Source organism: Crotalus tigris, unplaced genomic scaffold (assembly GCF_016545835.1).
Source record: "Crotalus tigris isolate CLP2741 ecotype Arizona unplaced genomic scaffold, ASM1654583v1 scf7180000018299.754606, whole genome shotgun sequence".
Taxonomy (NCBI): domain Eukaryota; kingdom Metazoa; phylum Chordata; class Lepidosauria; order Squamata; family Viperidae; genus Crotalus; species Crotalus tigris.
The window spans coordinates 627,994-654,121 of record NW_024096930.1 but is presented as its reverse complement, the minus strand read 5'-3'; the positions used below and the strand labels follow the sequence as shown (position 1 = coordinate 654,121).

Here is a 26,128-nt window from a genome sequence, read left to right as displayed (position 1 = left end):
AGATGCTTGGCAGTTGGCTTATACTTATGACTATTGCTGTGTCTCAGGGTCATGTGATCGTCTTTGCCAACCTTTTGACAAGCAAAGTCAATGGGGAAGCTAGATTCACTTAATGTTTCACTTAACAACAGAAATTGTGGGCTTAATTGTGGTTATAAGTTGAAGTCTACCTGTATTACCTAAGGAGAAAAGAGTTGTTAGTGGAAAACTGAGGTAAGAAAGAGATTGGAGTTGCATAGATATGCTTTCATTCCACCCCTTCCTCTGGAAGCTGGCTGAGTCTCAGACTTGGGGATGGTTGGGAAGGAGGTGAGATCATCTAAACTCAGTTACCACGTGGCAGGAAAGGGAACCTCCCTGTACTACATTCCTGAATGATGAATCTAGCATGACTTCAGATATCCAAGTTAACTGTTCTTTATCATGACCATTCCCCTAGAAAGTGAATTCTCAGCTCTCTATAATTGTGCCATCCAAAATACATCATGTCAAGCTATAAAATGAGACTTCTGTGTAGCTTGGTGCCCTCTGCTATTAAAGAGATAAAGAGATCTCCACCAGAGATAAACCCATCATTTTAGAATCAAACAACAGCTGCAGGGAATACTTACAGTTTTGGGAAAAGATGTAGCTACTTTAAGAACAGTGACCCCAAATGTCTTCCATTTCTCCTTTGGATCAAAGCACTACAGGTATAAGTATTGTATAATTTATTTGTTGTTCTTGAAAGTCGGCTGATAACTATATGTCTTTAGTCAGCACAGAATAGCTGGTTCTCTTGCAAAAATGATCTGTACGAGCATCTTTACAGCTTTGCTGCTTCTTTCTAGGCTTGGCATTGCTGCTGCAAGACCCCAAAATCATTCTCTGCCTCGTATGGCCCATTTATACCTGCCTGGCAGTTGTTTATATATATGATGTGTACTCTGAACTGTTCAGAAACCACTTTCCTTTTCAGAGTTCCAGAATAAGTTGCAAAGTGGGAAAAAGAAGAATGAATGTCTAGGAGTAACAATGTCCAAGTTTGCATTTTATATATACACTTTTTGCATATGGTTCTTTCCCCATCCCAGGGGTAGGCAATCTTGGCTCTTTTATGACTCGTGGACTTCAACTCCCAGAATTCCTGAGCCAGCCATGCTGGCTCAGGAATTCTGGGAGTTAAAGTCCACGAGTCATAAAAGAGCCAAGGTTGCCTATCCCTGCCCTATCCCCATCCCTTCACCACTTTGATCAAATAACTTGTGCAATATCAGAAGTAGGAGTATGGGATGTGGAATAGTGCATATCACTGACAAACAAGGCCTCACAGATTTAGTCATGGGCTAATGACTAAAGGCTGAGGGCTATAATTTTGATGCTCCAGAAAATTACTATAATAAACTATGCTCGTTGCACCTTAAAAGGTTCCTGTGAAAGCAGCTTTTGTACCCCCGTTTATAGTTATTAAAGAAGCATTCTGCAATTTTCTGTCATGTATGAGTAAACATTTATGTTGAAGATCTGATTTCTCAAAGAATTTAATGAATAAAAAATAAATTAGGGCCACTTTATAACAAAATTAAACATATTTCTGGAAAAAGACTTTTACACCTGTTGAACCCCCTTTTTTACATCTATCAAAGGATTCCAATCTACTTTTGTATCTACCTACCTACCTGCATTCCGTGCTCAGCTGCAGACCCATAACAACTTAGTTTGCTGTTGTCACCAAATTCCTATTTCTAATTGTACTTTTCACATGGAGTCATGGATTGAACCATATCTCATCTCTGAATGTTTCACATTCAATTCAGTTTTGTTTTGAACATTTTGTCCCTGCTTTATTTAGCTGTATTAATTATTGTTGACCATTCCATATTAGTAACTGTCTAATATGTCTGTGTCTTTACTAAAGGCTTTACACCAAGGGTCTCCAACCTTGGCAACTTTAAGACTTGTGGACTTCAACTCTCAGAATTCCTCAGCCAGCTTTGCTGGCTGAGGAATTCTGCAAGTTGAAGTCCACAAGTCTTAAAGTTGCCAAGATTGAGGATCCCTGCTTTACACATTGTGATATTGTGTAATTTATCCTATCTTCCAAGCAGTAATGTTGCTGAATATTCTTCTTGGATACTCCTTGCCCATACTCACCCCTCAGAGTTAATTATTACCTCTTATAGTCCTGCTGGCTGTGTTGCAGCCCATGTGACTCTGTGTTTCATTAGGCCTGTTTGAACAAGGATGAAATTGAAGAACATGGATTAGAATATAGAGTTACAGTCATGGGTTAAAAAGGCACAGGACCAGTGGTGGGATTCAGCCGTTCGCACCACTTCGTCAGAACCGATAGCTAATTTTTTATTGCCCAGGCTCAGAATGGACTTCCGGAAGTGGCATGCACATAGAGAACCGGTTGTTCACATATCTGAATCCCACCACTACACAGGACAATAGAATTTCTGTACTTTTAATTGTACAGAAACCATTAATTAATGATAAATTAATAACTGTGCTTGTGAAAAAAGGTATTCTTGTTGAAATTTCTCTTAAAAGAGATTCTTTTTGAAACTGATCATACTACGAATCATTATGATTATTATCCCATTCTTCCCAACTTGGATATTGTATGTTGAATTTCAAATCCCATGAGCTCCGACTCCTTGGCCATATTGGTTTTGGATTATGGTAGCTGAAGGCCAGTGTAGTGGGCACCATGCTGGAGAAGGAGACAGAATCATTGCACTTGTTTTCCTCTACATCAGTGGTTCTCAACGTTTGTGTGACGGCGACCCCCGTCACACAAACGTTCTGCGCATGCGCGGCGACACCCCCATGCACGGTGCGCATGCACGGCACCACCCCCCGAGGGGGGAAAATGGCGGATCGCCTTCTTTGGTGACCCCCGAAAAATGGTTGATCGACCCCAAATGGGGTCGTGACCCATAGGTTGAGAACCGCTGCTCTACATCATTCATAATTCTGTAACAAGGATTTTTTTCATTCTTTTTTTTAACTCCTTTTTTTCCTGCTGTGAGCACATAAGAAGTGTTGCTATGGATACATGCATAATGCTTGCTAGCAGACTTAAGAAACTATAACACAAAGTGGGAATTATGATTTTTTTTATAAGGCAGCCAAAATCACAATGTGCTCTTAAACAATGAGGTGCAGTTTGTGTAATATTAATATCAGCAACAATAATAATGCTAATACACAGCTTGGGCAAACATTACATGCCTCATTTTGAACTACCAAATATGAGGAGTGGGCGCATCTATTGCTGTAACATATTCTGGTTTTTGATAACTGTCAAATATTCTGTTCTCATTTATTCTTGAGTACTTTCTGATCTTCAGCTGAACTGGCTGCTACACATTTTATTAGGTTAACATATTCCATCTTTTGTTGAAGCAATAAGTTTTCACATTTATGACTACTTTTTTTTAATTCAGCTGAAACATTGGGGGGAACTGCTAGTAAATGCATTTCATGTGTACTGATCCTGTCTTCAGAAAGTTGTGTGCTACAACGAGCTCTCTTCTAGGAAGTTACCAGTGCTAACTAACAAAAACTATATTCTTTGTATATAAAATATTCCAAGTTCATTTCCTGCATCCTCAAGAAGGACCAGTAAAGATCCTTATCTAAAATCCTAATGATTAGCTAGCTAATGGTAGTGTTGAAGGAAAAGTCTTCATCAGGGTCCAGTCTAAGCTGGGAATAAACAACATAGCGACTGCTTTAGAAAGAAGGTTGCAGTTTATTGAAGAGGAGAGTCAGACAGAAAGTTGGCTCTGGAAGAAAAGAGAGCCCACATGTAGTAGGGAGTGGGTTTTAGACCCTCTTGGGCTTTTGTTTGGAGTTGTTTCCTGTTCCTGTTTGAGGCTTTGTATTTCCTGTATTTCCTATGTACTTTGACCTGAGTCTAAGTGTGCCCCTTTGGCCTCTATGGATTAATCCTATTATGTCCTGTCTTAGAGTTTGGGTGGGGTATGTAGATTTTAGGTGTCTTTGTCTTCCTAAGCTTCTAGCTGGAGGTTCCAGCCTTCCTGAATGGATTATTACATCTGCATTTCTACAGAGCTGGTTTCTGCTTGGGGAGACTTGGGGCTATTAAGAAAAACTGGGCATGCTTTTCTGCCTCTTTCTGCCTTGGAGGAAATATAATATTCTTTTAATATTTTCTTCTGGGGGGGGCTGACGTCCCACAGTAGCAAATCAAATCTATACATTTAGTTTACAGTGTGCTGTGAAAATTGGTTTAATTGAATAAAATATGATTAGGTTAACAGTGAGTATGTCATGTGACTACATGTTATACTTACCTATGACAAATTTAACCACAATTTATAGAATCAGTTTTCTATGATGGTAAAATATACTGAACCATAAGCTACTTGCATAAGCTGAATTCATATATCATATTAGATTATAACATGAATTGTTTGGTTTTAGGATAATATAGTACATGAATAAGAATTAGGGTATATTCAAAACATGGTTAAACATTTTTTTAAAAAGGTATATGAACCCAGCCGCAGTACATACTATATTGATAGAGTTTACAATTTGCTATGACATATTTCAAATTATTACATGTTTGATACACGTAAGATAGAACTATCTACATAATTTGTTCTTTTATGAATTGCGGAATAGAATGTTGCACTTCTTTTGTCAAAGTAATTTATAAGTGTTTATGGTAAACTCCAAATATTCATAAAGCTCTGGAAGAGGTTTGGTTTTTTCCCCCATTTAAGTAGTCAGATCCGATCCTTTATGGTATTGGGACAGTTCATGTTTATTTAACACATTCTGTTAACAATAGATGGGGAAAGTCACTAAGTTGTTTTGCAATTTGTTTTGCCCTGAATTATTCGAACTCCAAAGGGATGATAGAAGATGTGAATGCAGCTTCCAAGATTAAAACAAATGCTTTGCCTTCAGGCCCCTTCCCAGTTCTCATTGTTCTCATACCACCTATTAATGAACTCCAACAACTTAATGTGGGGTGTTTTTTGATGCGGAAGAGTAAGTAGTGGAATAAATAGAAGGAGTGGCTTTGGCAGCTGTATTGTAGCTCTTGCTTCAAAAGCAGAAAAATATCTAGTCTACAAGTAATGAAACAGAGATGTAAATAAGCAATTTATTGTATAGTAAGTTTCATTTCAAAATAGTTTTACACAGAATCCACGTGGCTGTTGAATATGCTTCCTTGATGTCAACGAGGCTCAATATTGCTAATAATATAGATAATTTGGGAAACAGTAGCAGATGGGGGCAAGAATATATGAACATTTCCATCTGTTGCTTTCTTTTTTTCCAGGACTGATGCAATTCTTAAGATTTCAGGGGCAGATTAGGAATTTTACTAGACATGGAAAATAGGAATCTGATGTATTCATTGTAACTACCCCTAAAATGAGATGAAGCATCTCAGGAAAGATTGTTGCAACACAGTTGGGAGGACTGTACAATAGCAGCATCCCCAAAGCTTGTCTCTTTAACCCTTCTTCACAAATATGGCTTAACAACTTTGCACTTGAAGAAGAGTGATCCTTGCAATAGTACACAAAATTGCCATTCTGCCTCTTCCGTCCCAAAATTAGGACTGATGCAAGGCATAAAACCTGATTGGACAGGTCTCACCGAGTAAAACTTTCCTTTCTTTTCAAGCCAGGTCTCAGTGACACACGCCAGGTCTGCCCTCTTGTCCTTGAGTAAATCATGAAGTTTTATTGCAGTCAGATCTGGCATTCAAAAGCATCAACCTTTGCCCAGTTGTTCAGCTGCCTGGATCTTGAGGTGAGACTGGAGAGCCAGCAACAGGCTGGCAGTGAATTTGTAGTCTCTTTTCCTCTGCCATTTCTCATTGTATTTTTCCCTGTTCGTCACTAGTGTTACCCTTCCTTCCATTTTTCCTTCCCCTTAAATAATGACCTTTCACCTCCCTTGGCCTTCTTTCACCAGTACTATTTTTTTCAACATCCAGAATCAAGAAAGCTGAAATGGGGAAGAGATTTTAAGTTCACTTCCTGACTGACCATGTTCCAGTAATCATTATTTACTGTTGGTCCTCTCCTTTTACAGTCCCCTACTTAAGAACAGATTACATTCTGAGAGGCTGTTGGTTTTGTTCGCAAATTCAACAAGCTTAAAAATATGCACATTGCAGTTCTTGCCTTGCATGGGTGGTGGTCTAGGAGGCCTTAGGTATGTGGCGTGCTAGAAACTGGCCATTTCCTACTTTCTCCCAAATTCCTATCTTCTCTCACTGCTGCCAGTGAGTTTGCTGGGCCTGGTATGTGGTGGCTTGTGTGGGGTGATAACTTCGCTGTGGCTCATAGGATCGGGAAAGATAAGGAGAAGGTTGTTTCTGGTGTGCTGCATATATATGGAATGCACGCAAAGCTGATTCCCCCCCCCCTTTTCTCTGACTTTCTGGGTGTGAACAGTTTTGTTTGTTTCAGTAAAAATTTGCAACTCAAACGCTCCTAGTAGAGTAATGTCTGAATTTAAATTAGTGAAAGTGGAAAATAGATTGACAATGAGAGTTCATAGGAATAACTTTTTTCTACTTGTACTGCAGAGTGAATAAGACCCAATGTGATTCAGCAAAGGCTAATTTTGACTTCTTCCACATCGCATTACAGGAGACTGTCTTTCAAAATGATCAGGATCCCACTGTTGAGCTATAATGAGTCACACATATGCAGTAGTTGGTATTGCTAATAATGGTGGGTGGGTGGTTATTCTGTACCTGGGGAACCCCCCAACGCCATATAATCCTCTGCACTCATTTCTTTTCCAATCCACAAGTATTCTGCTCATTACCAGAACAATATTTATAGCTATGAAGTCAGAAACTGCAAGTAGGGGTGAAAAGTCAAATGAAATTATATAAAAAGTTTCAATAGCAAGAGGTGAGTGAGTGCAAAATTGTGTCTACTGCCATAAATGAGTAAACAGCATATGACTCTGAAAGAAGACCAGCCTTCGGGTCCAAGATCTGCTTTTTTCCAGCCTTTCTGTTTTACCATTGCAAAATGAATAAGCATTCATAATCTGGCTCCAGGTGGCAAAAGAAAACCAAAATGGACTTTGAATGCAAAACCTATTCTTTCTAAAGCAGCCTAGGCCCTAGCATAGACAATTGATGTATTTTAGATCAGTTGGATCAATTTACATTATTTGCATAGCTAGGTAATTGACAGCTTTATGTCATATGCTGCAATTTATTTCATAATACATAGGATATAAAATGTCAATTGTGTAATTACATAAATAACTTAAATCAACACTGATGATGTAAATTTGGGTTTAACTGACATTTAGATTTAACAGGCACTCCTTTCTCCCAAATTGCCTACTAAATCAAAGTAAGTTATATTGACTGCTTCTTGAACTTTGAATTTACTATCAAGACAAATTTAAGAACCAATTCATATGGCAGCAAGAAAAAGCACAGCATTTAGCGTAATTTTAGTTTCCTGGGATATTTATTTTTATTTTTGGCTATTTTTTTTTTCTTACAGACCAGAAAGGTAATTGAAAGATAATTCAATTATCTGAAAGATAATTCAGATGTCCTTATTGCCTGCAACTCTGCTTTCTGCATGCAAAGCGTAAGGAATAAATGGGAACCTATACCCTGCTCTTATAGAAACATTTATATATGGCTATTGGCATACAGCTGATAAACTGGGATCTGTGACCAAGCCACATAAAGTGCTTCTTTTGGTCAGCTTCCTTGGTAATACTATATGAAGTAGCTCTCAGCTAGCAGTGAAAAAATTTCAGTTTGAAAGAGACTCCAGAACAGAGGCAGCACTCAGAACTGGATTTCAAAGCAGAAATGTGAATCCCTCATTCCACCTTAAAAAGATGACACACACATACACACCCTGCATGAAAATAAAATATATTGCAGTTTTGAAGCAGTAAGAAATGTGATGCTCGCCAAATGTTGTTGAACTACAGCTCTCAATTTGCCTTGCTATTAGGGTTGCTGGGAGAAAGCCTTTGCTTTCCTATCCCTGTTGCATGAGTCCTTACTGCAGCAATACACATCTGATTCATTCTCAGTCTCTTTTATTTCAGCTATGCATTGAATTCATCAAAGACACACTAAAAGTGAACCAAGCAGGTGACGCCTTTCAGGTAAGTTGTAATATTCCTAGGCTTGCCCATATAGCAGTCCCTGAATCTCTTTAAGGATAGAAGCAGGAGATCTTTCCCAGACAACCAATGCTACAGACATTGGCAGCTGTCTAATTCCATGCAGATTCCTTGTTGTTAGGCTGAATTCAAAGACATGCAATGCCTTAATTGGTAAAAACACCTGAAATCATGTCAACTGTAGACAGACAGCAGTGGTAGAACTCGTCATCACAGACTACATATATTAAGCAATTGGTATGGAAAGACTAGCACTAGTCTTGCACTTGCAGTTAATCACCTTTTCTGATACCCGTGATGAGTAAGCATTGCCTCTATCCTACCAGTTGGATGGAGAAAGAGAATAATGTTGAAATGTGTTGATACGTAGATTAGCAGACAAGCAAATAAGCAAATACTGTTGAAAGGAAAAATGCTGTAAGAGAGATTTGTTCACCTAATAGTAAGGTCATAAGGTATGAAGGTTTTTATACATAGTAACTAGAGCTTGAATTGCTCCCAGAATTCAACTATCTGACAACTACTACAGCTCACAAAACAGGGAATGCCATGGCATGGCCAATACTATTTGTGTCATTGCATTCTGGACCAGCCACAGCTTCCAAGAGGACTTTCAGATAGTCTCATGTAGAATGCATTGCAATAATTCACACATGATTGAGGCATGAGTGTCTGTCTGGAGAGCCTCTTAGCCCAGGAATGGGAGCAGCTGGCTTATAGGATGAAGCTGTGCAAAGCCTCTAGCTTTCGTAGCACTAGCTACTAATTGCTTTCAAGGAGGAGCTGTAAGTCTAGGAATGTTTCCAAATTGTGTGCTAATCCTGAATAGGGAAGAGCAGCCCTATTAATGACTAAAGAGCCTTCGTGTTGCAGTGGTTAGAATGCAGTATTGCAGGCCAACTCTGTCCACAGCCTGGAGTTCAATCCTAATGGGGTTCAGGGTTAACCCAGCCTTCCATCTTTCCGAGGTCGGTAAAATGAGGACCAGATTGTTGAGGACAATATGCTGACACTGTGTACCGCCCAGAGAGTGCTGTAAAGCATTATAGGGTGGTATATCAGTCTAAGTGCTATTGCTAAAGATGGACATTCTTTAAAATCAAGTGGTCTAGCTATCCACTTGAACAAATTGAATCTGTTCCTTCCCATCCAGACCCTTACAGTCTCCAGCCATTTGGGACAATAAATGAATCGGTATATAAAGACTAGATGATGGAATGGAATGGAACTAAACAGAGGCTACTTTTGCTTTCTGGTAAATTAATCTGTTTACCAGAAGATTCTTATTATAGCTATTACAGTTTTAACTCTGAGGGGAAAAAACTGAATTGTTGGTAAAATATCTGGAAAAACAGCATCCATCTGATGGTGAGAGAAGCATTGGAAACCCATCACTGTTGCAATTTTCAATATTGTAAGAAGGTATTTTCCCAGTTCAGGGTAAAGGAACATAAAGCCTCTCTCACAAGTCCTCTCCTTCCCCGACTTCTATTCTGTTCTGTATTGAAAGACAGTAGTGAAATGTTGCTGTCTTCGAACTTCTCCCACTTTATTGTTCTTTTTAAGGGATATTACAAAGTACCCCACTGTGCCAAGGCTTTTGTACTGCAAGCCCTTCAACACTGATGAACATTTACCCTGGCTGATTTCATAGTAGCTAACATGCAGAAGCCATATACCGAAACTGAAATTTAAGAGAAACCATTATGTGAAATGTTGGCAGCTTTCAACATTTCCCTAAGCCAGAGATCAAACACATAGTACAATGGTTCCTGTTATGTTTGGTTTTTGTTGGTTTACTCTGCTACTGTTTGCATTGGATTTTGTCCTGTGTCACTGCGTAAAAGTTAACAGGATGTGCCACATGATGTAGTGCAGCCATTTCTGTGTTGTTTGTGTATGCTATCTCAGTTCAATAGCACATATTCTGTGTATGTGGCAGGAGGATGAAAAACTTAGCTGTTACAAAAGGGCCTGTGCTGATTTGGGGCTCTTCAACATGGCCCAGTTATTTTGTTCTTACCAGCAACATCAGCAGAATAAAACTTCTTGTCCTCATCGATGATCCCAATTCTGCTACAAGCATAATGTTGGCAGATGATGGTGTCTTTATATATGGTGTACAAGATACAGTTGATGGATTCACCCTACGTCGTTTCCTCCTCCCCCCCCCAAAAAAAATCATCATCTGGTGAAAGAGTCATCCTTCCCTACAGGAATAAATATGAAGGAGGAGGTTGGTTGTGACAAAGAGCCAGACAGCAGGTTTAGCCTTCTTTCAAAATGTGCTGATGTTGTACAAGTGCTCAGGTGTGTTCAAAGAGAGCCTCACCATCAGCTGATATCAGCTAATGGTTCAGCTCTTTTGGACACAAATTTATGGCTATTCCAGAATAGCTCATTCAGGAATTATGCTAATCTTGTGTTCAAAAAAGCACGAGACCCATACTGTATTCAAAAGAAGTCTGAACAACAGTTGACAACAGTAATGAGATACGTTTCATCCTGCAGATTCACTGTGCAGCTCACTGCTGTCTTCACTGTAGATTTTCAGGGTTTTCCAAATGATCTAGCTCTCCAAGACCTCAAGAGCACACAGGAGAAAACTCAGTTAGAAAGAATTGGACTCTCCCACTGCTCTTATCAGAATGGCCTTGGAAGATAATTTCCAGGAACTGGAGAAGAGAGGGCATGTCTGCTTCAGGATCAGGTGGCCAATAGAGTCTGGATTAATTTTCTATTGATAAAATAAATATGGAGCTTTCTGGACCTAGCTTAAAGTGATATTAGCATACACAGCTTTGTGTTATATTGGACAGCTGGTGTCACAAATTGAGAGCCTTCAGGACCTTATTTCTAGTGGTGTTGCAATGATGCCCAGCTGTGCTAGGCAAACACTACTGTAATATGATAGCTGTGAAGAAATTGCAAACAGAAGTGTTTTAAGGTGCAGCCTTGAATCACAGTCTTGTGATTCATATTCAGTGTGCCCCTGAATCTCTATTTCAAATATGCCCACATTCCTTGCTTGTGACAGAGATCATAGGATTTCTGTTACTATGTAGTTTGCCTATCAGTATAACCATGTCATATTATAAAACTCATAAAAGACAAGAAGTGACAATCTAGATATGCTAGTTTATTTCTCACATTCCTAAACTAATACGTAATCATCTACTGTAAAATTACAAGGAAATTCTGTTTCGGATGTGAAAAGTCAATCATCTTTCTCAGAAAGAGGTTCAATTCTGCCTGTTCTCAAAGAATGATTTCCTCTGCTAAATTTGGAACTAAGAATTTGTCATGAAGTCTTTTTGTATGGTTAATCTTCGTTCCTCACTTCAGATAACAGCCTTCTCCTTTAAAGCTTTCCATGCAGATATCTTTATGTCTATATGTATGTCTGCATGCATATGTGAATTTATTTTTTAAATATATTTTATATATTGTAGACATTTATAATCTATTAATGAACTTCCCTGGGGAGTTTACAAAATTTAAAATGCAAATTAAAAATAAAGTGTTTTTTTAAAATGCTGTATCTTGTGTCTCCAGATGCATTCTTTGTTTGCTGTAATTTTCTCAAAAAAAAAAAAAAAAGTTTGTGAAGTAATGGTGGAACTAAAGCCAGTTATCTGCCTGTTATTTTTAGTGTTGTTATTTTTAAATGGGTCTAATATCTCTGTAACCTGAGGACTATAGTGATAATAGAGAGGAAATCCTCCATCCACTTCAATACCTCCACTTATTCACCCTAATTGAGTTTAATTGCTCTAACAGCATCATTATGGCACCTATCATTTGTTGGGGTGGGGTTTAATGAGAAATGAGCACTGCTGCAGTTCCTATACTGCAATTACCCTCCAGCCTAGGTGAACATATGTTGCTTTTTTGCTATATCTTTAAGCAAGTGATATCATGGGCTAAAGTACAGTACAAGAGCTACCCCAAATTATTCAATACATAAAACCATATTTTTTCTTCCAACCAGATATGGGGTAGGAAGCCTGTAGTCACTTTTTATGACCTTCTGAAGTATTAAGCTTGGCTGCTAAAAACTGATGGCACAGTTTCTTACTACAGTATCTTCATGTTGGAAACACAAGAATGGCATTGTAAAAGCTGTAAAATGGGTATATCAGAGTGAAAAATAGAAAAGAAACTCAAACTCCCCTATTAACAAAATTCAGACCTGACCCAAAATGTGCCTCCACTCAGTTTGCATTCCCTGGTTAATTGCCACTCTTGACCACCAAAGATGGCCTAGCCCTAAACTGTGGTTTGCTTTTGCCCATCAGGATCATGACACAATAGAGGTAGTCTTCAACTTACAACCAATTGCTTAACAACCATTCAAATTTATAACGGACCCCAACAAAAAGGTACCTACAACCCAGATTCAAAGTTCCAATGGACCCTCCCCCTCCCCTATGGTCATGTGATTGCATTTGGGGCACTTAGTAGCTGGCCCACATTTACAACCATTTGCACTGTCCCATAGTGTCACTTAACTGTGATTTATGATATTTTGGGCTGGAAACTGGCGCTTGCTTCTGGTTTCCAGCAGAAAAATGCCAATTGCAGACAATGGGTTTGCTTAATGATCACTGCAAAAAAAGCATGGTAAAATTGGGTTGGTCATGTGATGACCCACTTAACAACCTGCATGACTTCCAGGCTCCATTATGGTGGTAAGTCAGGACTATCTGTAGACAAGATTGCCTTGCCTTTATATTGTGTTTGTATTGCTTCAGGGGCTTTTTTTTTTTTTTTTTAAAGTAAAGCAGGATAAAATAAAATATATAAATAAATAAAATATTATATCTGAGATTATAATTTACAATAAGCTTTTTTATTAAATCATTTTAGGGATCACATTTATATAATATGAGGCCTTAGAATGGTGTGCAGTCCCTGAATACCTTGGTACAGCCTCTGACAGCCTTCCTTCTAGAATTTCTGGCTGAAATTACTTTTTTAAAAAGGCAGGTAAAACATTCAGGGCATTGTTCCTAGAACTCTGTGCATAGCTGTAGAGTAGCTTTGCTCTGGGTCATGTGATGGTGATGAGGGCTTAGAATGGATGTATATGGTGTAACACAAAGGAGCCTCTTCCATACTCGAGTTCATATTAGCTTCTTTAGTGTCTCACAAACATTTGTAGGTCCAGGAGAGATTTATGAGTAATCCAGGAGCAAGGAATGAAAGTAGTGGTTAGAACTATGGGTACATTCTTTCTTGTTTTCTGCAAAAAGAACAGCTCATACGGAAAAACCTCTGTATGCAATTGATGAACTTTGTGGTGTCATGATGGGGTTTGCTAAACTTGCCCTTTGTGCCTCTGAGGCACACCTACACATTTGAAAATGGATTCCCCCTTTTGTGTTCTCCATAACCACTCAGCAGCATTTCCTTTATTTGTTGTCAAATGATGTGTATTTATTTATGAATATATACATTACTTGATTAGCCCACTTTGCAGATCAGGGGAAGACCGACTGGGCCCACTAAAAACATAGTCTGTGTTCTATTTTCAGTAAATACAGGAACCAGATCAAAGCACAAAAACAGCTGTGGTCAGGTGTGTTTTGCATGGTGTTTGGTATTTACTGTTTTTGAAGCCGTTGGTGAGTTGCATGCTTGCCCTATGTAGAACTGATGTATCCTGAGTTCAACTGGCAGGATAATGTGGTTTGCCACAATCACATTGTTTTCACACGTATAGTTTGCCACAGAAATTGTTTATATCTTGCATACTGCCTGTTTTATTCCTTTTCACTCCCAGCTGCAGTTCTGCTTAGTGAACCTGGAATATGTCAGACAAAACAGTAGTTTTATTCTGATGAGGAGCAGTAGAGCAAGTAAAGTGAGATGTAAACATGTCATATGGAGACTGAAACTCCATTAAGTCTAGGCATAAGATAGCTACTCTCCATACTTTCGAAATGAACTCAGCACTACATCCATAAATGTTTCCATTACTCTAAAGAATCTAAAGCAAGCACCACTGACTTTAAAAAAAAAAAAAAAAGCCTGGTGATGCACTTAAAAAGAAAAGCAAAATGTTTGATCTCCAGGGACAACAGAAATATGTCTGATGATAAAGTAATATTATCAGTGATTGGGCCTGAATATTTTCTGTCTTCTTCCAATCCAGATAGTGATAAGTTGACAATAGGACAAAAATAGCATTTAAAAAAATGCATAATTTTGCTGCCAATTTTGTCAATGCAATCTAAATACCAGGTAATGAGATTTGGGAGCCACGTGCCAATTTGTTTTTTCAGATAATGGTCAGAGGACAGATTCCACAGCTGTTTGTTAGGATGCGATTTGCAGATTTTGCCTATAGAAATAGTTTGATTTGAAAATTACAGACAATATTAGTTCAACAATAAGCTATGTCCCCCGTTCCCCATTTACCCCATGGTACCCAACAACACAATCAGATAAGCTCTAAAGGAGCCCCCCCCCCCAAGCCTGCTGACAAAACTATATATTCAATGCCTTGTGGAAAAGGGAGGGAGCCACCACAGAGAAAGGCCTTTTTCTATGTCTAGATGTACCTTCCTGTTGTGGGACTTGCAACATGCCCTGGCTTCCTGTTCTGGTGGCCCAGTTAGATGTAATTGGGGAGAGGCCAATTGATCTAATGTATCTGCCAGTAACACTGAATTATACTCTCAGTTATTGAGATCAATTTTCACCCATTCTGAGTGAACACATCTGAAAGATACCAGCCAGGAAGTCTAAACTAGACATTACGAAAAAGAGAAGTGGGGCAGGGAAATGCAGAGACTTTAAATGACTACAACATTCTCTGTCCTTTTATATGGCATTGCTAATGATTACAATATGTAGGCATTCACCCATGAATAGACACTGAAACAAATATGTTATTTATTTTAATCTTTCCAATACTAATTCCTTCAAAAATAAAGGCTATAAAATGCAGTTGTACCCGCTATAGTCATTTTATCCATTTTTTTTCTTACTCTCTTTATGATAGGCAGCAGTGGCATATGGACTCCTAGATTTGCAAACATATTGCTTGGCCTTTATTGAGAAATATACACAGGTAAGAAGAGATAGACACTGAGATGACATGCAGAAAGGCCCAATACAATGCTTCCCATTCTAACCAAGACACTGGAGAATAAAGAGAATTTATATTTATATTAAATCAATGTAATTTTCTTTCCTATTGGGACCATGGGTATATATGTACAGATGTATGAATGTATGTATGAATATATATATATATACATTGATACTGCCCATCAGCAGTATTCAAGATTTGATCATCTCTCTACCTCAGAAAAGTTTTTTGTTCAATGGTGCAATAGGAAATGGTGGCAGTGAGTCTAGAAATGATGTTGGTGAGTAATGTAATGGGGAACTGGATTGCCCTCTATTTTTTCCACAGACGCTTCATCTTTATCTGAAGTTCTTCATCCTCATATTGTATTCTGTATCTCAGAGGTATACAGCATCTTTTTTTTTTCTGTAGGAAGTGATCCAAACACGTGGGTTCTTGGAATTGTCAGAACAGGCAATGCAAATTATTTTGCAGAGTGACAATTTGGCTATTGACGAGATGAAGCTGATCCATGCTGTACGAGAATGGGCTCATGTTGGGTCTGTAAGTACTGATAGCTTAGAGGGCGGGAAATGGGAAAAAGATTTAAGTTTTTTTTTTAATAAGCTTCATAGAACTAGAAATAATCCTCCTCAAATACTTTGCAGTAGTCAGTGATAGTAAAACAATATTATGATAATGATAGACTTGTTGAAATAACAGCAGAGATATGGTCATTAAATAAAATCAGTACAAGATGATGATAAGCTGGAGAATAAAAAACTAATAATCTTGTAATTCATGAAAAAGTATAATAAAAGAGGTTTTAGAACCCTCATACAGCCCAATAAGAAAATAACCAAAGATATTTACTTGAGACAATAATTCATAGTAGTTTTGTCACAGATACTCAGGGCCTACAGAAGATCTGGAGAATAAGGACTCTTGAAGACTCTCAGTACCATTTTTTTGAAACTAGCCCTTCTCTCCAAGTAAAACAATAGCCCTTGCAATAAAGGCCCCATATCCCCAATTCAGTTTTAGGTTGATACTATAAAATCTGTTACCATGAGCACTGACTGCATTCAATGCAGGAAATGCACTTTCTCTACATTGATGCTCCAGTATAGATTCCATCTCAAATCCAGATGAAAAACTGGATTAGAATGAATCCAAATGTTCTATTCTATAAAAATGTCTACAAATGAGAAGGCATCCCTCAGTTTAAAATCTTATATAAAAATAGCAGGTTAAGCTATGTTTTAAAAAATGGTTGTCATTGCCTCTTTTAAAACTATCGGAACTGCACCATCTCTTAATGCAGGGGTCCCCAACTCCCGGTCCATGGCTGGTACCGGGCCGCGGCATATTGGGGACCAAGCCGCACAAGTGCAGGCGAGCATGTGAAACTCCATTTCCGTAAGTGGCAGGTGCATGCACAAAACCATCCCCTCCCGCCGCTGCCAGTCTGCAGAACTGGAAAGGTTGGGGACCGCCGTCTGAATGGGACTTTTGCTGCAGTGTTTGTATAAACAGAATTTAATCCTGGGTAATTTCAAATGTCAGGATAAGCAATCATGAAAGAGTGCACTGCTCTCATCCGTTTCAGAGGCTTGTTAGCATCCTCAAGCTACAAAAGCTGCAATGCTGAAGGATATGCTGATATCCTTCAGGAAAACTGGTTCTGTGGTAACAGATCAGATGGTTCTTTGGCTATTTCTAATTCTATTGAAAATAATGGCATATAATAACTTTCAGCCAATAAATGGCATCTCTCACTTATTTTGGGTACATTGTAGAAGGGAAACCATGCTAATCAGAAGTCTGGCAGCACCATTTCTGACAAACACACTTTATTAAAAGGTATAAGCATTTGTGAACTGCAGCTCCTCCTGATCTTTTGCTATTTCAGATGTCTACAGTAAATGTTTTTTGTTCCAAGATTCCTATATTATATTGTAATTAGAGCAGGAATTGTAGGACCAACGAAGAGAATTGCTTTGAACTCCGGTATTGGGCTGAGAAATGGCAATTATAATAGTCAATAACAGTTCTGTCTTGCTATAGTTTATAGTTTATTATTTTCCGTCTTTATTATTTAAAGCCATTCAAACCTGTGCTGGCCCTGTACTCACTCCCTGCAGGCTGTGCTGGATAGGACTGTGCCCGATATGGCACGACCTGTGGTGCCACAGCTGCGTCTGGCTCTGCTGTCCCCAAGGGAGCTGACCTCTCTGGAAGAAGAGAACAAAAAAGACCAGATGATTCCGGTGAGGGTGGCTGTCAGCCTCCGTGCAGTTTCTGCATGCATTTGAGACCTGGCACATTGCCATTCAGTTTGTACAGGTTTTGTAATTTCCGTGGTTTGCGTGTTCTTACGTTGTAGTCCTGCTCCCGGAGGTGAATTAACTCGCACAAGATAGGGCCTCTGGTGGTCTCATCCACTTGATTGGAAATTCTATTTTAGAATATCCATCAAAGGATATTTTTTTAAAAAAATAAATAAATTGAAATACCCCCCCCCAAAAAAATAGATTGCAAAGGCAGAATGGTAGAAATTAATAGAGCCATTGCCATCTGTGTCAGAAGTTCACAGAACTTAACTGTGTGCTCAAAAGCTGTACAAAAATCTGATCATATTTGGGAAGGATGCCTTTGTAAAATGTTTTATAAAAACCATTTGTTAGGAAAACTGCATAGAAAAAAAAGAAAGAAAGAGAGAAGAGACGTTTAAAAAATCATGTTATAGTAACTGAAAATTTGGGGGATTGTTTTAAAAAAGAATCACACCGAAGAATTAAATGAAACAAATCAGTAAGATTTGAACCCCCACGGATCTGTTCAGTCTTGCTTAGAAAAACCAATCACAGCCCAAGTACAAACAAATCTGAAACAAAAAAAGTTAAGGAAACACTGGCCAAACAGTCTACTGGGATGGGACAGGCTCTGTTGCCATAATAGATTGCTTAACGACATTTTGTGGGGTGGTGAGCGTGTGCAATGGGAAAGATTCAATGGATTAATATCAGAGCCGACATGTCTGGCTGGCCACCCACTGAACAGGAACTATTCAAACTACAATCCTTTGTTGCATATCCCAGTTGTAAATAAGTAATCCCAACATTGTAGGGAAAAGCTTTGTGACTAAGAAAAGTATAACTAGTAATTGGCAGGGGATGGCCTCTTTGCCTTTGAGAAGAGAGAAAGGGATGCATCCATTTTCCATGGCGTCTCTGTAACATATTCTGAATGTGTTACCTATTAGGTTCCATTCCTATACAGCACCGGTTCAAGTATTCTGTAACTGTTTTGCCTCTTCCTAGGTAGAGAGTTTTGCTGAGGTCTGGAAAACCCATGCTCTGTGGAAGAGGCGTGGGATGCCATCCTCCTTGTGCCAGCGTCGGCGTGGCACATTGCCTCGAGTCCATCATCGCCACCTTGACCCACATCATAAATGACATGATATCCTTGGAATGAGGAGGAAACAGCACTTTTATGCCGAGGCAAGGGCCAGTTTGGTTTAGTGATTAAGGCACCAGGCTAGAAACCAGGAGACTATGAGTTCTAGTCCTGCCTTAGGCATGAAAGCCAACTGGATGACTTTGGGTCAATCACTCTTTCTCAGTGCAACCCACCTCACAGGGTTGTTGCTGTTGTGGGGAAAATAGGAGGAGGAATATCAGGTACATTCACTACCTTGAGTTAATTATAAAAAAAAACCCTCTCTTTGGTACGGGCTGCTGCTTTTGGGTTTCCCTTGGATGCTGTATCTACATAAACAGGACCAGAATTTGAGGGTAACCTCCTCTCCTTTGTATTATTTTCCAGGCTGTTCCTTTCACCCAAAATGAACAATTTACTTTTAATCATCAGAGAAGCTTTTCAGCTATTAATTCCTCTACTGTAACCCATTTGCTTCCATTTGCTATTTAAGATAGCACTGCCTTGTCTTCCTCACTATTTCTTCTGTTCCTTTTGAGCAAATAGCTATACTCCAGTCATAGGGCCCATCCCACCAGTTCTTTGTTGTATCTATTAAATATTTGCCTTCCTCTCTGAAGATCACTGTACAATCCTTTTGCAAACAGATGCCAAACATTTTAGAGCGATTACACTGGGGAGGGTGGTTTTGTAACAATCTGCACCCAAGTTGAAAATACCTGACCTCTTGATCAGACTACTGCCCTTACCCTTTATAAAAATAATTTGTTATACTTTAAATTGGAGTACACATATGTGTGTGTGTGTGTGTGTGTGTGTGTGTGTGTGTGTGTGTGTGTAATATCACTCATCTTCCTCCATTGCTTATCCAGAAGGAGAATCATGCAGAGAGAATTCCAAAATTTCTTTTAGCCTTCATAGAATTCTCCTCCTCCTCCTCCTCCTCCTCCTTCTCCAACAGCATGTTGTTGCTGTTATTCAATATGAATGGAATGGACTATACAAAAATGGACCCTTTTGTGTGGAACACCTAATGGTTTACATAAGCAGCACTGATAGCAATCTATTGGTTCATCATTGTGTGTGAGTTTTCTTTTTAAAGACCAAGATTTTTTTAAATGTGCCAATTTAGAAGCAACTTCCTTGCTGCATTGGCTCTTACAAACAGCTTTGTAGAGGTGTGCATACTGGTGGCTCAGGGTAACCTGGGCCAAGTAAATGACTTGCCCCAGCATTGTGCCATAAGAATTCAAAGTGAATCAGATCTGACTGTACTGTGGCTATTAACATAGCCTATCTGCTGTTCCAATCAAGTAAATGCCAGATACCCCAGCTGCTTTAGATCAAGATCCAGGCCCTGCCTAGATTTGTTTGTTTGAGTGCCTGGTTGCTAGGCAGGCCAATGACTTGGAGAATACAGAAGAAACCTCTCCTTCACCCTGTGGCAATATATTGAATCACCTGGTTCAGGCATTGCTAATATCAGCTTCTCCTCTGTGTGAAAATGAGAGTGGGAGTAGGATTAGCCAAGAGCGTATGGCTAACGCAGTTATGATCTAAAATAACAAATATTTTGCAAACAGGTAAACCAAGATCCACACTTCATGAGCATTATGTGACTTCTAAAAATGGTAAATGTAATTGTTTATGAGACGGAGGAATTTAGAACAGATTGAAGATATTAAGGAAGACGCAATAATCCCCTTCCCACTTCTAGGTCGCTACTGCCTTATGGCGCTGTATACTACGTTTTGTTTCTTGTCATGATTTGAATTTCAACTGCCCTGTCTCCATAGCTTTATTTGCCATGTTGGAAGTAGGTAGAAGATTCCTATTAGGCTGTGATATTTTATGCGTGATTCCAAAGCACTTGTATTTAATACTCAAAACAAACCTTAACAAATGCATTATTTAGAAAGCTAGGAGCACATAAGACCTTTCAAACATAAAAGTATTTGAAAGTACAATAAAACTATAGAATAGTTTCATATAGCTATTCAGAATTAAGTCCTTTTGTTAATAGACCATGTCTGTTCTAGTAGGCTATTCTCTGGTTGTCCAGCTGTGTTGTACAGCTACACCCTTTTATTTATTTAAATGGAAAATCCATTGAATTAATAAATGTGCTCCCATCTTGTTGTTTCTTACATCAATTATGCAAGTCAGGATACAATTGTATTTCCTTTTCCTATGTGTTCTGTTTTTAATTAATACTATAATGGATTAGGTGATTCCATTGGTAGGAGAGTTTGTCACTTCTACTCTCTCAACTGCTTCTTGAATCAAACTCAGCCTTCCTGAGTCTTGTTCCTCAGATTAATTGGCTTACAATAAACAACCTTCTTTACCAAGACGACCATTACCCAGATTGACCAGTGGGGATGATTGGATGTACAGTCTAAAACATCTGGAAGATATCAGGTTGTGGAAGGTGAGTCAAAGCTGACAGTCCCTCCTCATTGCCATTTGCTTCATGTGGCTTTACTCTAAGGCTGTTTAATTTTGTATGTTGCTTATTACAGCATTGGGAGGTTTTGGGGGGGGGACGTTTTTCTCATGTATGCAGCTGCTATGTAAAAATGGCTTTCTTATGCCTACACAATCCATAGCCAGTATGAATATAGGTAAAAGGTATAGATTTTCCCTGTCCTGTCATTTCCCACTCTGTTTCTTAGCTGAGAGAGCCAGCATTATCTGAAGACATTTCCATATGTATGAATGTAAATGTATGCAATTACATTTGAGAATATAAATTCCTTAGGAATTTCTCCACCCTCTCCTGCTTGGCAACATCAAATAATACACCTCTTGACTTTCAGCCACTCCTTATAGCACTTCAGGGACCAATTTATCCTCACTGCTGCATCTTTGAACTCAGCATCCACTGCATACCATCATTTCCCAGTAACCTTTAAACCAAACTTTTATTCAACCACTTTGTCCTCACCATCCACAGATCCCACAGATCTCACGTTTAGTGTAGCTTTATTCGCAGGAAGCACTTTCAACTGAACAAATCAATATAGTAGCTGATTTCTGAGAACACTAGTTTATTAGTGCTCACTCTCTCTTTTCATTATTTTTCTCCTCCACAGTTTCCATTGCTCCACAAAACAATAGGAGAAGCAAAAAAAAAAAAAAAGCCTTTGATTCATTATTGCCCTGTTCTATCAAGCTCATGAGATGCATTAGTCCAAAAATCCTGATAGCATAGCAAAGCTGCATTTGAAGACATTCCCCCAGAATGGGCATGAATCAGGGAGATAGAACAGTGGAGTAGTGTCAGGTAGTTAGGTTCTCCAGTGAGAAAGAAAATGCCCCAGAATGACCTCATTGGAGTTTCTTAGGAGACGTAGAGGAAGGAACCGAAATATTAGTTTTCAAGGAGCGGTGAGGAAGTGGAATTTTTAGTGCATTTTGCTGGTGCACTGATAGCCTTATACAGTAGGCAAAGATGTCAAGCAGACATGCAGTAAAATTGTCAGGTGGTACTTTGTTAAAAAAAAATAATCTGAAAGCAGAAACTTGTTTTGGCCTCACTGAGATTGAAAGATGCAAGGAACTGGATACACAGTATGTAAACGTTATCCAGGAAATGTTACCTTGATTCTGCTGAATAAGGTGATGCTCACAAAGTCCTTGTATCATGCTCAAATAACGGCCACTTCTAGAGTTGTCCACTGTGGCCTCAATTCTATCCACAAGGCTAATAAGCACTGTGACATAAAAGGAAACTGCCATTGTAGGGCAGTGTAGTTTATATAATCAGTTTCCTGATGTATGATTGGTTTTTAGCTGTACCAGTAGCATCTGTATGTGTATATTTTAAATCACTCTTGTATGCCACCTAGAGTCTTGTGAGATGGGTGGCCATATAATGTAGTAAGTAAGTAAGTACGTACATACATACATACATACATACATACATACATACATACATACATACCTAATGAAGTTAATGGGGTTCTCTATTTTTACTGGATGGAATTCTATGGAACATATATTTTCTTGTTTATTAATAAACCAGTCAAGCAATTTTCGATTACCTGCAGACTGAATAAATTTTACATTCTTAGAAGGCAACTTTTTACTCTTTTCCATATATTCAGTTTCTATTACTAGATTAGGGAGACTTAATACCAGACTTTTAAAGGATATGATATCACAAATTTGATTAGAAATCATTTTCTTATTTCTTCCTACTCCATGCTTATTCCTGTTCTTTGACAAAATCAGGAACTGAGAACCAGACTAACACAGAGAAAAAGAGAGATCAGCTGAGAAACAGTGCTTGGTTCAAAATTACCCACTGAGTTTCCGTGGAGATTCCCAGTCATCTAGGTCATAGTTATCTCAAAGGTGTTTTTTTTCCTCAAAAGGCAACTGGACTGGTTGTTTTTTTTCCTTTGAAGAAGAAGAAGGAAAAAACCCTCAAAGAAAAACAATCCAGTTGCCTTTTGAAGAAAAAAGCACTTTTGAGATATTCACTAAGTTTCATGACAATGGTCTCACATATAGATGGGTATGATTGGGTGAGATCTAGGTAGGCAGAAACAAGGGAGCTGAGGTCAATATGAAAGTTACGAAAAGCAAGACATCTGTTAAACCACAGAGTTCTTTGCTAGATACTAACTAGGTGTCTCAATTTTTGATTGCCCTTAGGTGGCCACTTTGGGGCAACACCTACTTTAAGTCAATTTACATTTTAAATTGAGAGAAGAATCATTTCATTACTTCTTTATCCTACCCATTTTATAAATTTGGTGGATATCACAATTCACTGGAATCTAATTTCATTGTATTAAATCCAAACTTTCATCACAACTTGTGACTTCAGCATCAAATCGTTCTCCTCCACCCCATCTTTTTTTCCCCCCAGATTCTGCCCAAGCCTCTACTGCTTTTCTGAAGATCTGGAAAGTTTTTATATTGTTATGCTCTTGGTTTTGCCTTAAAATAGATATTGCATTTAGCCAATACCAACTTGCTTTTACAGTATTTGTTTTGTTTCTTCTGCCCTCTAGTGGTAGAAGCAAATCCTCAAGCTTCCCTCATGTTCCTCCAGTTTTTTTTTCTTTGTACAATATTCTTGTACCTTACAATTGTGCCTTCTTGTGCCACCTGCTTTCTGCTTTTCTTTTGCCAGATCAAGCTGGCAAATCTCCTTAGGATTTCATACTTTATAAAACAGTACTTATCAATATCTTTCCTACAATACATCAAGGAAGCAAACAGGAACTCCGAAGTGACTATAATTGCTGATGGACCATGATCTTCTCAACTCTTTAATTAATTTCTTCCTGCAAATTAATTTGTCTCTCTTGAGCCCTTTTCCTGGTTGAGACTGTATATCAACCCTAACAGCAACCAGTTCAGAATCTCTGCAGGACTTCCAAACTACCGTAAGATAAATTCGTGGCTATTTGATAAGTTGCCCTATGGATGTCCTGGTTGATTGAAAAATATGAAACTGCCTTCCAGTGTTGATGCAATTCTATGTAGGTGTTTTTTTCTAACAAATAAACTCAGGAAGTCTACTCATCATAGTTGAAAATGCAGTAATTAGGTTAATGATCAGAGTGTAGTCAGTTTGGGATGCTTGATAACAATCTCAAGTAATTATTTGAGGAAAATCACCTAAGTACAAGAGTTTTAGTATCATCAGAGCTGTATTTCTCTATTTTTCAGATTACAAATGTAAGTGGAGTTAGTGCCTTGTATAATGAAAATTTAAACTAAAAACCTTTAAAAATTATTTGCACTGCAGCTGTGATGGGTGATGTTATTATAATGCATGTATATGTATGTATGTATTTTATAGAACACCTAAAGTTTTGGAGCATCTTACAGATCTCAAAATACAAACTTACAGTAACACGTGATTCAATGATGGAAAGAGGAAAGGAAGGGAAAGGAAAGGAGGATGTTGAAAGCACTAATTCTTTCTAAATATGCAAACATTATTTTCAGTTTCACTCTCACTTTATATTCTTTTTTAAACAGACTACTGTTGTATTGTACATGCAGGCATAGAAAACGTACTACTGATACCTGTAGATGGTGCTGCCTAGCCATGTTTTAAATGGAACATAGTCATTGATCAACCCTAGCAAAAGCCACAGAGAATTATTTCTGATTCCTCTGACCTGTACTGAGGGCTTTATAATCAAAGCTAATATTTTTCTTTTAGCCTTATTACGGGTATGACATTAACTCTTTTCCTGGATATGTGACAGATATGCCTGGGGGATGATGCCTGTTTCTGCCTTTCCTCTCCACTTCTCTGGGTTAACAGGGAATTGAAAACCCAATTTGTGCAAGCTTCTGGTCCTCTGGAGTTTTGTGATCCACCAAATATGTTTCTAACCACATTACAGGCCTTACTGAATTGCAAAAGAAGGGAGCAGATGCAGGGGGGAACATTGCCCTCAAGCTCTATGCATGTGTTTTGCAAGTGCACCTGGCTGTTATAGATCAGGGGAGAGATGACTGCTGCTTTGCCACTGCTGAATACTTTGTCCTATTCTTCTTTCATAACCATAAGCCACCATACTTCTTTTCTCTCACCTTTTCTACCCAGATGCTCTGCAAAGAGCCGAGGTTAGGCTAAGAGAAAGACTTGCTTGCAAGAGCCAGCTACAACTGGTTTGAGACTGCTCTCTGAGACAAAAATGGCATCATCTCCAAGCCCTAATACCAAGAAGCCATATGAATTGAGCCTCTTTTGCTGTGACATGTTGCTGCTGAAACTCCACAGATAAAGTTGGAGAATACTAAGTAATAAAAATAAAGAATTAGGTTCCAATCAACATGGGCCTGCAGAAGACTGATTTCCTAGGATTTCTAGAAAGCGCCACTGTAGTTAACGTTAGAAAGTGAGATTAGATATTTTAAAAGCAAAAGCAAAAGAAAGTATCAAGCCAGGTGAAAAGTGAGGGAATGATGATTAACAAGGAAACTGTCATTGAGTAATATAATCTGCCCAACATAGCTTCAAAGTTATTTTGCCTTATTCAGGAATATTTTTGTTTCACCTATCTTCAGTAAATGCATGCTACTTTCTAATATTCCATATTTTTACTAGAAGAAAGAAAAAAGATATTTTCCTCTGAAGAAGGTAAACTGGAAAGGAGCACGTGTGTATTGTTCTCTGACGGGAAATAAGAGATGGAAGAAACACCCAGCCCTATTTTTGTCATTGGGGCTTTTCACCATATCACCTCATCCTGAGTTTTCCTTATGGTCATTTGTCTAGTTTTCTGTACCAGCTTGCTCCTATTTATATTGCTATTACAAATATTTATATTTATCCTCAGAATGTCTTGGGAAAGTGTGACAGCTGCCAGCATCTTATACACATCCAGTGGATTTTTAAAAACATTATTTGTAAACATATTCTTAAGTGCAGATCTAATCAGTAATCAAATGCCAGACCTATTTACATTTTGG

General features: G+C 38.5%; 1 protein-coding gene across 4 annotated transcripts in view; it reads left to right on the top strand.

The window, feature by feature from the left end:
- Positions 1-25,488, top strand: part of BTBD19 (BTB domain containing 19) — a 53,189-nt gene extending 27,701 nt beyond the window's left edge. The window contains exons 4-9 of one of the 4 annotated variants that reach the window (XR_005557470.1): positions 8,083-8,142; positions 15,170-15,238; positions 15,671-15,802; positions 17,383-17,508; positions 18,566-21,110; positions 25,260-25,488. Coding sequence is in view for 3 of the 4 variants with exons in the window: in XM_039349622.1 (XP_039205556.1) it covers positions 8,083-8,142; positions 15,170-15,238; positions 15,671-15,802; positions 17,383-17,508; positions 18,566-18,715 (537 nt within the window). In the remaining variant the exon portion in view is untranslated. Of the gene's footprint in view, positions 1-8,082; positions 8,143-15,169; positions 15,239-15,670; positions 15,803-17,382; positions 17,509-18,561 lie in introns of all 4 variants that reach the window. The other 3 variants (XM_039349622.1, XM_039349623.1, XM_039349624.1) reach the window with 3 other exon arrangements.
- The last annotated feature ends 640 nt before the right edge of the window (positions 25,489-26,128 follow it).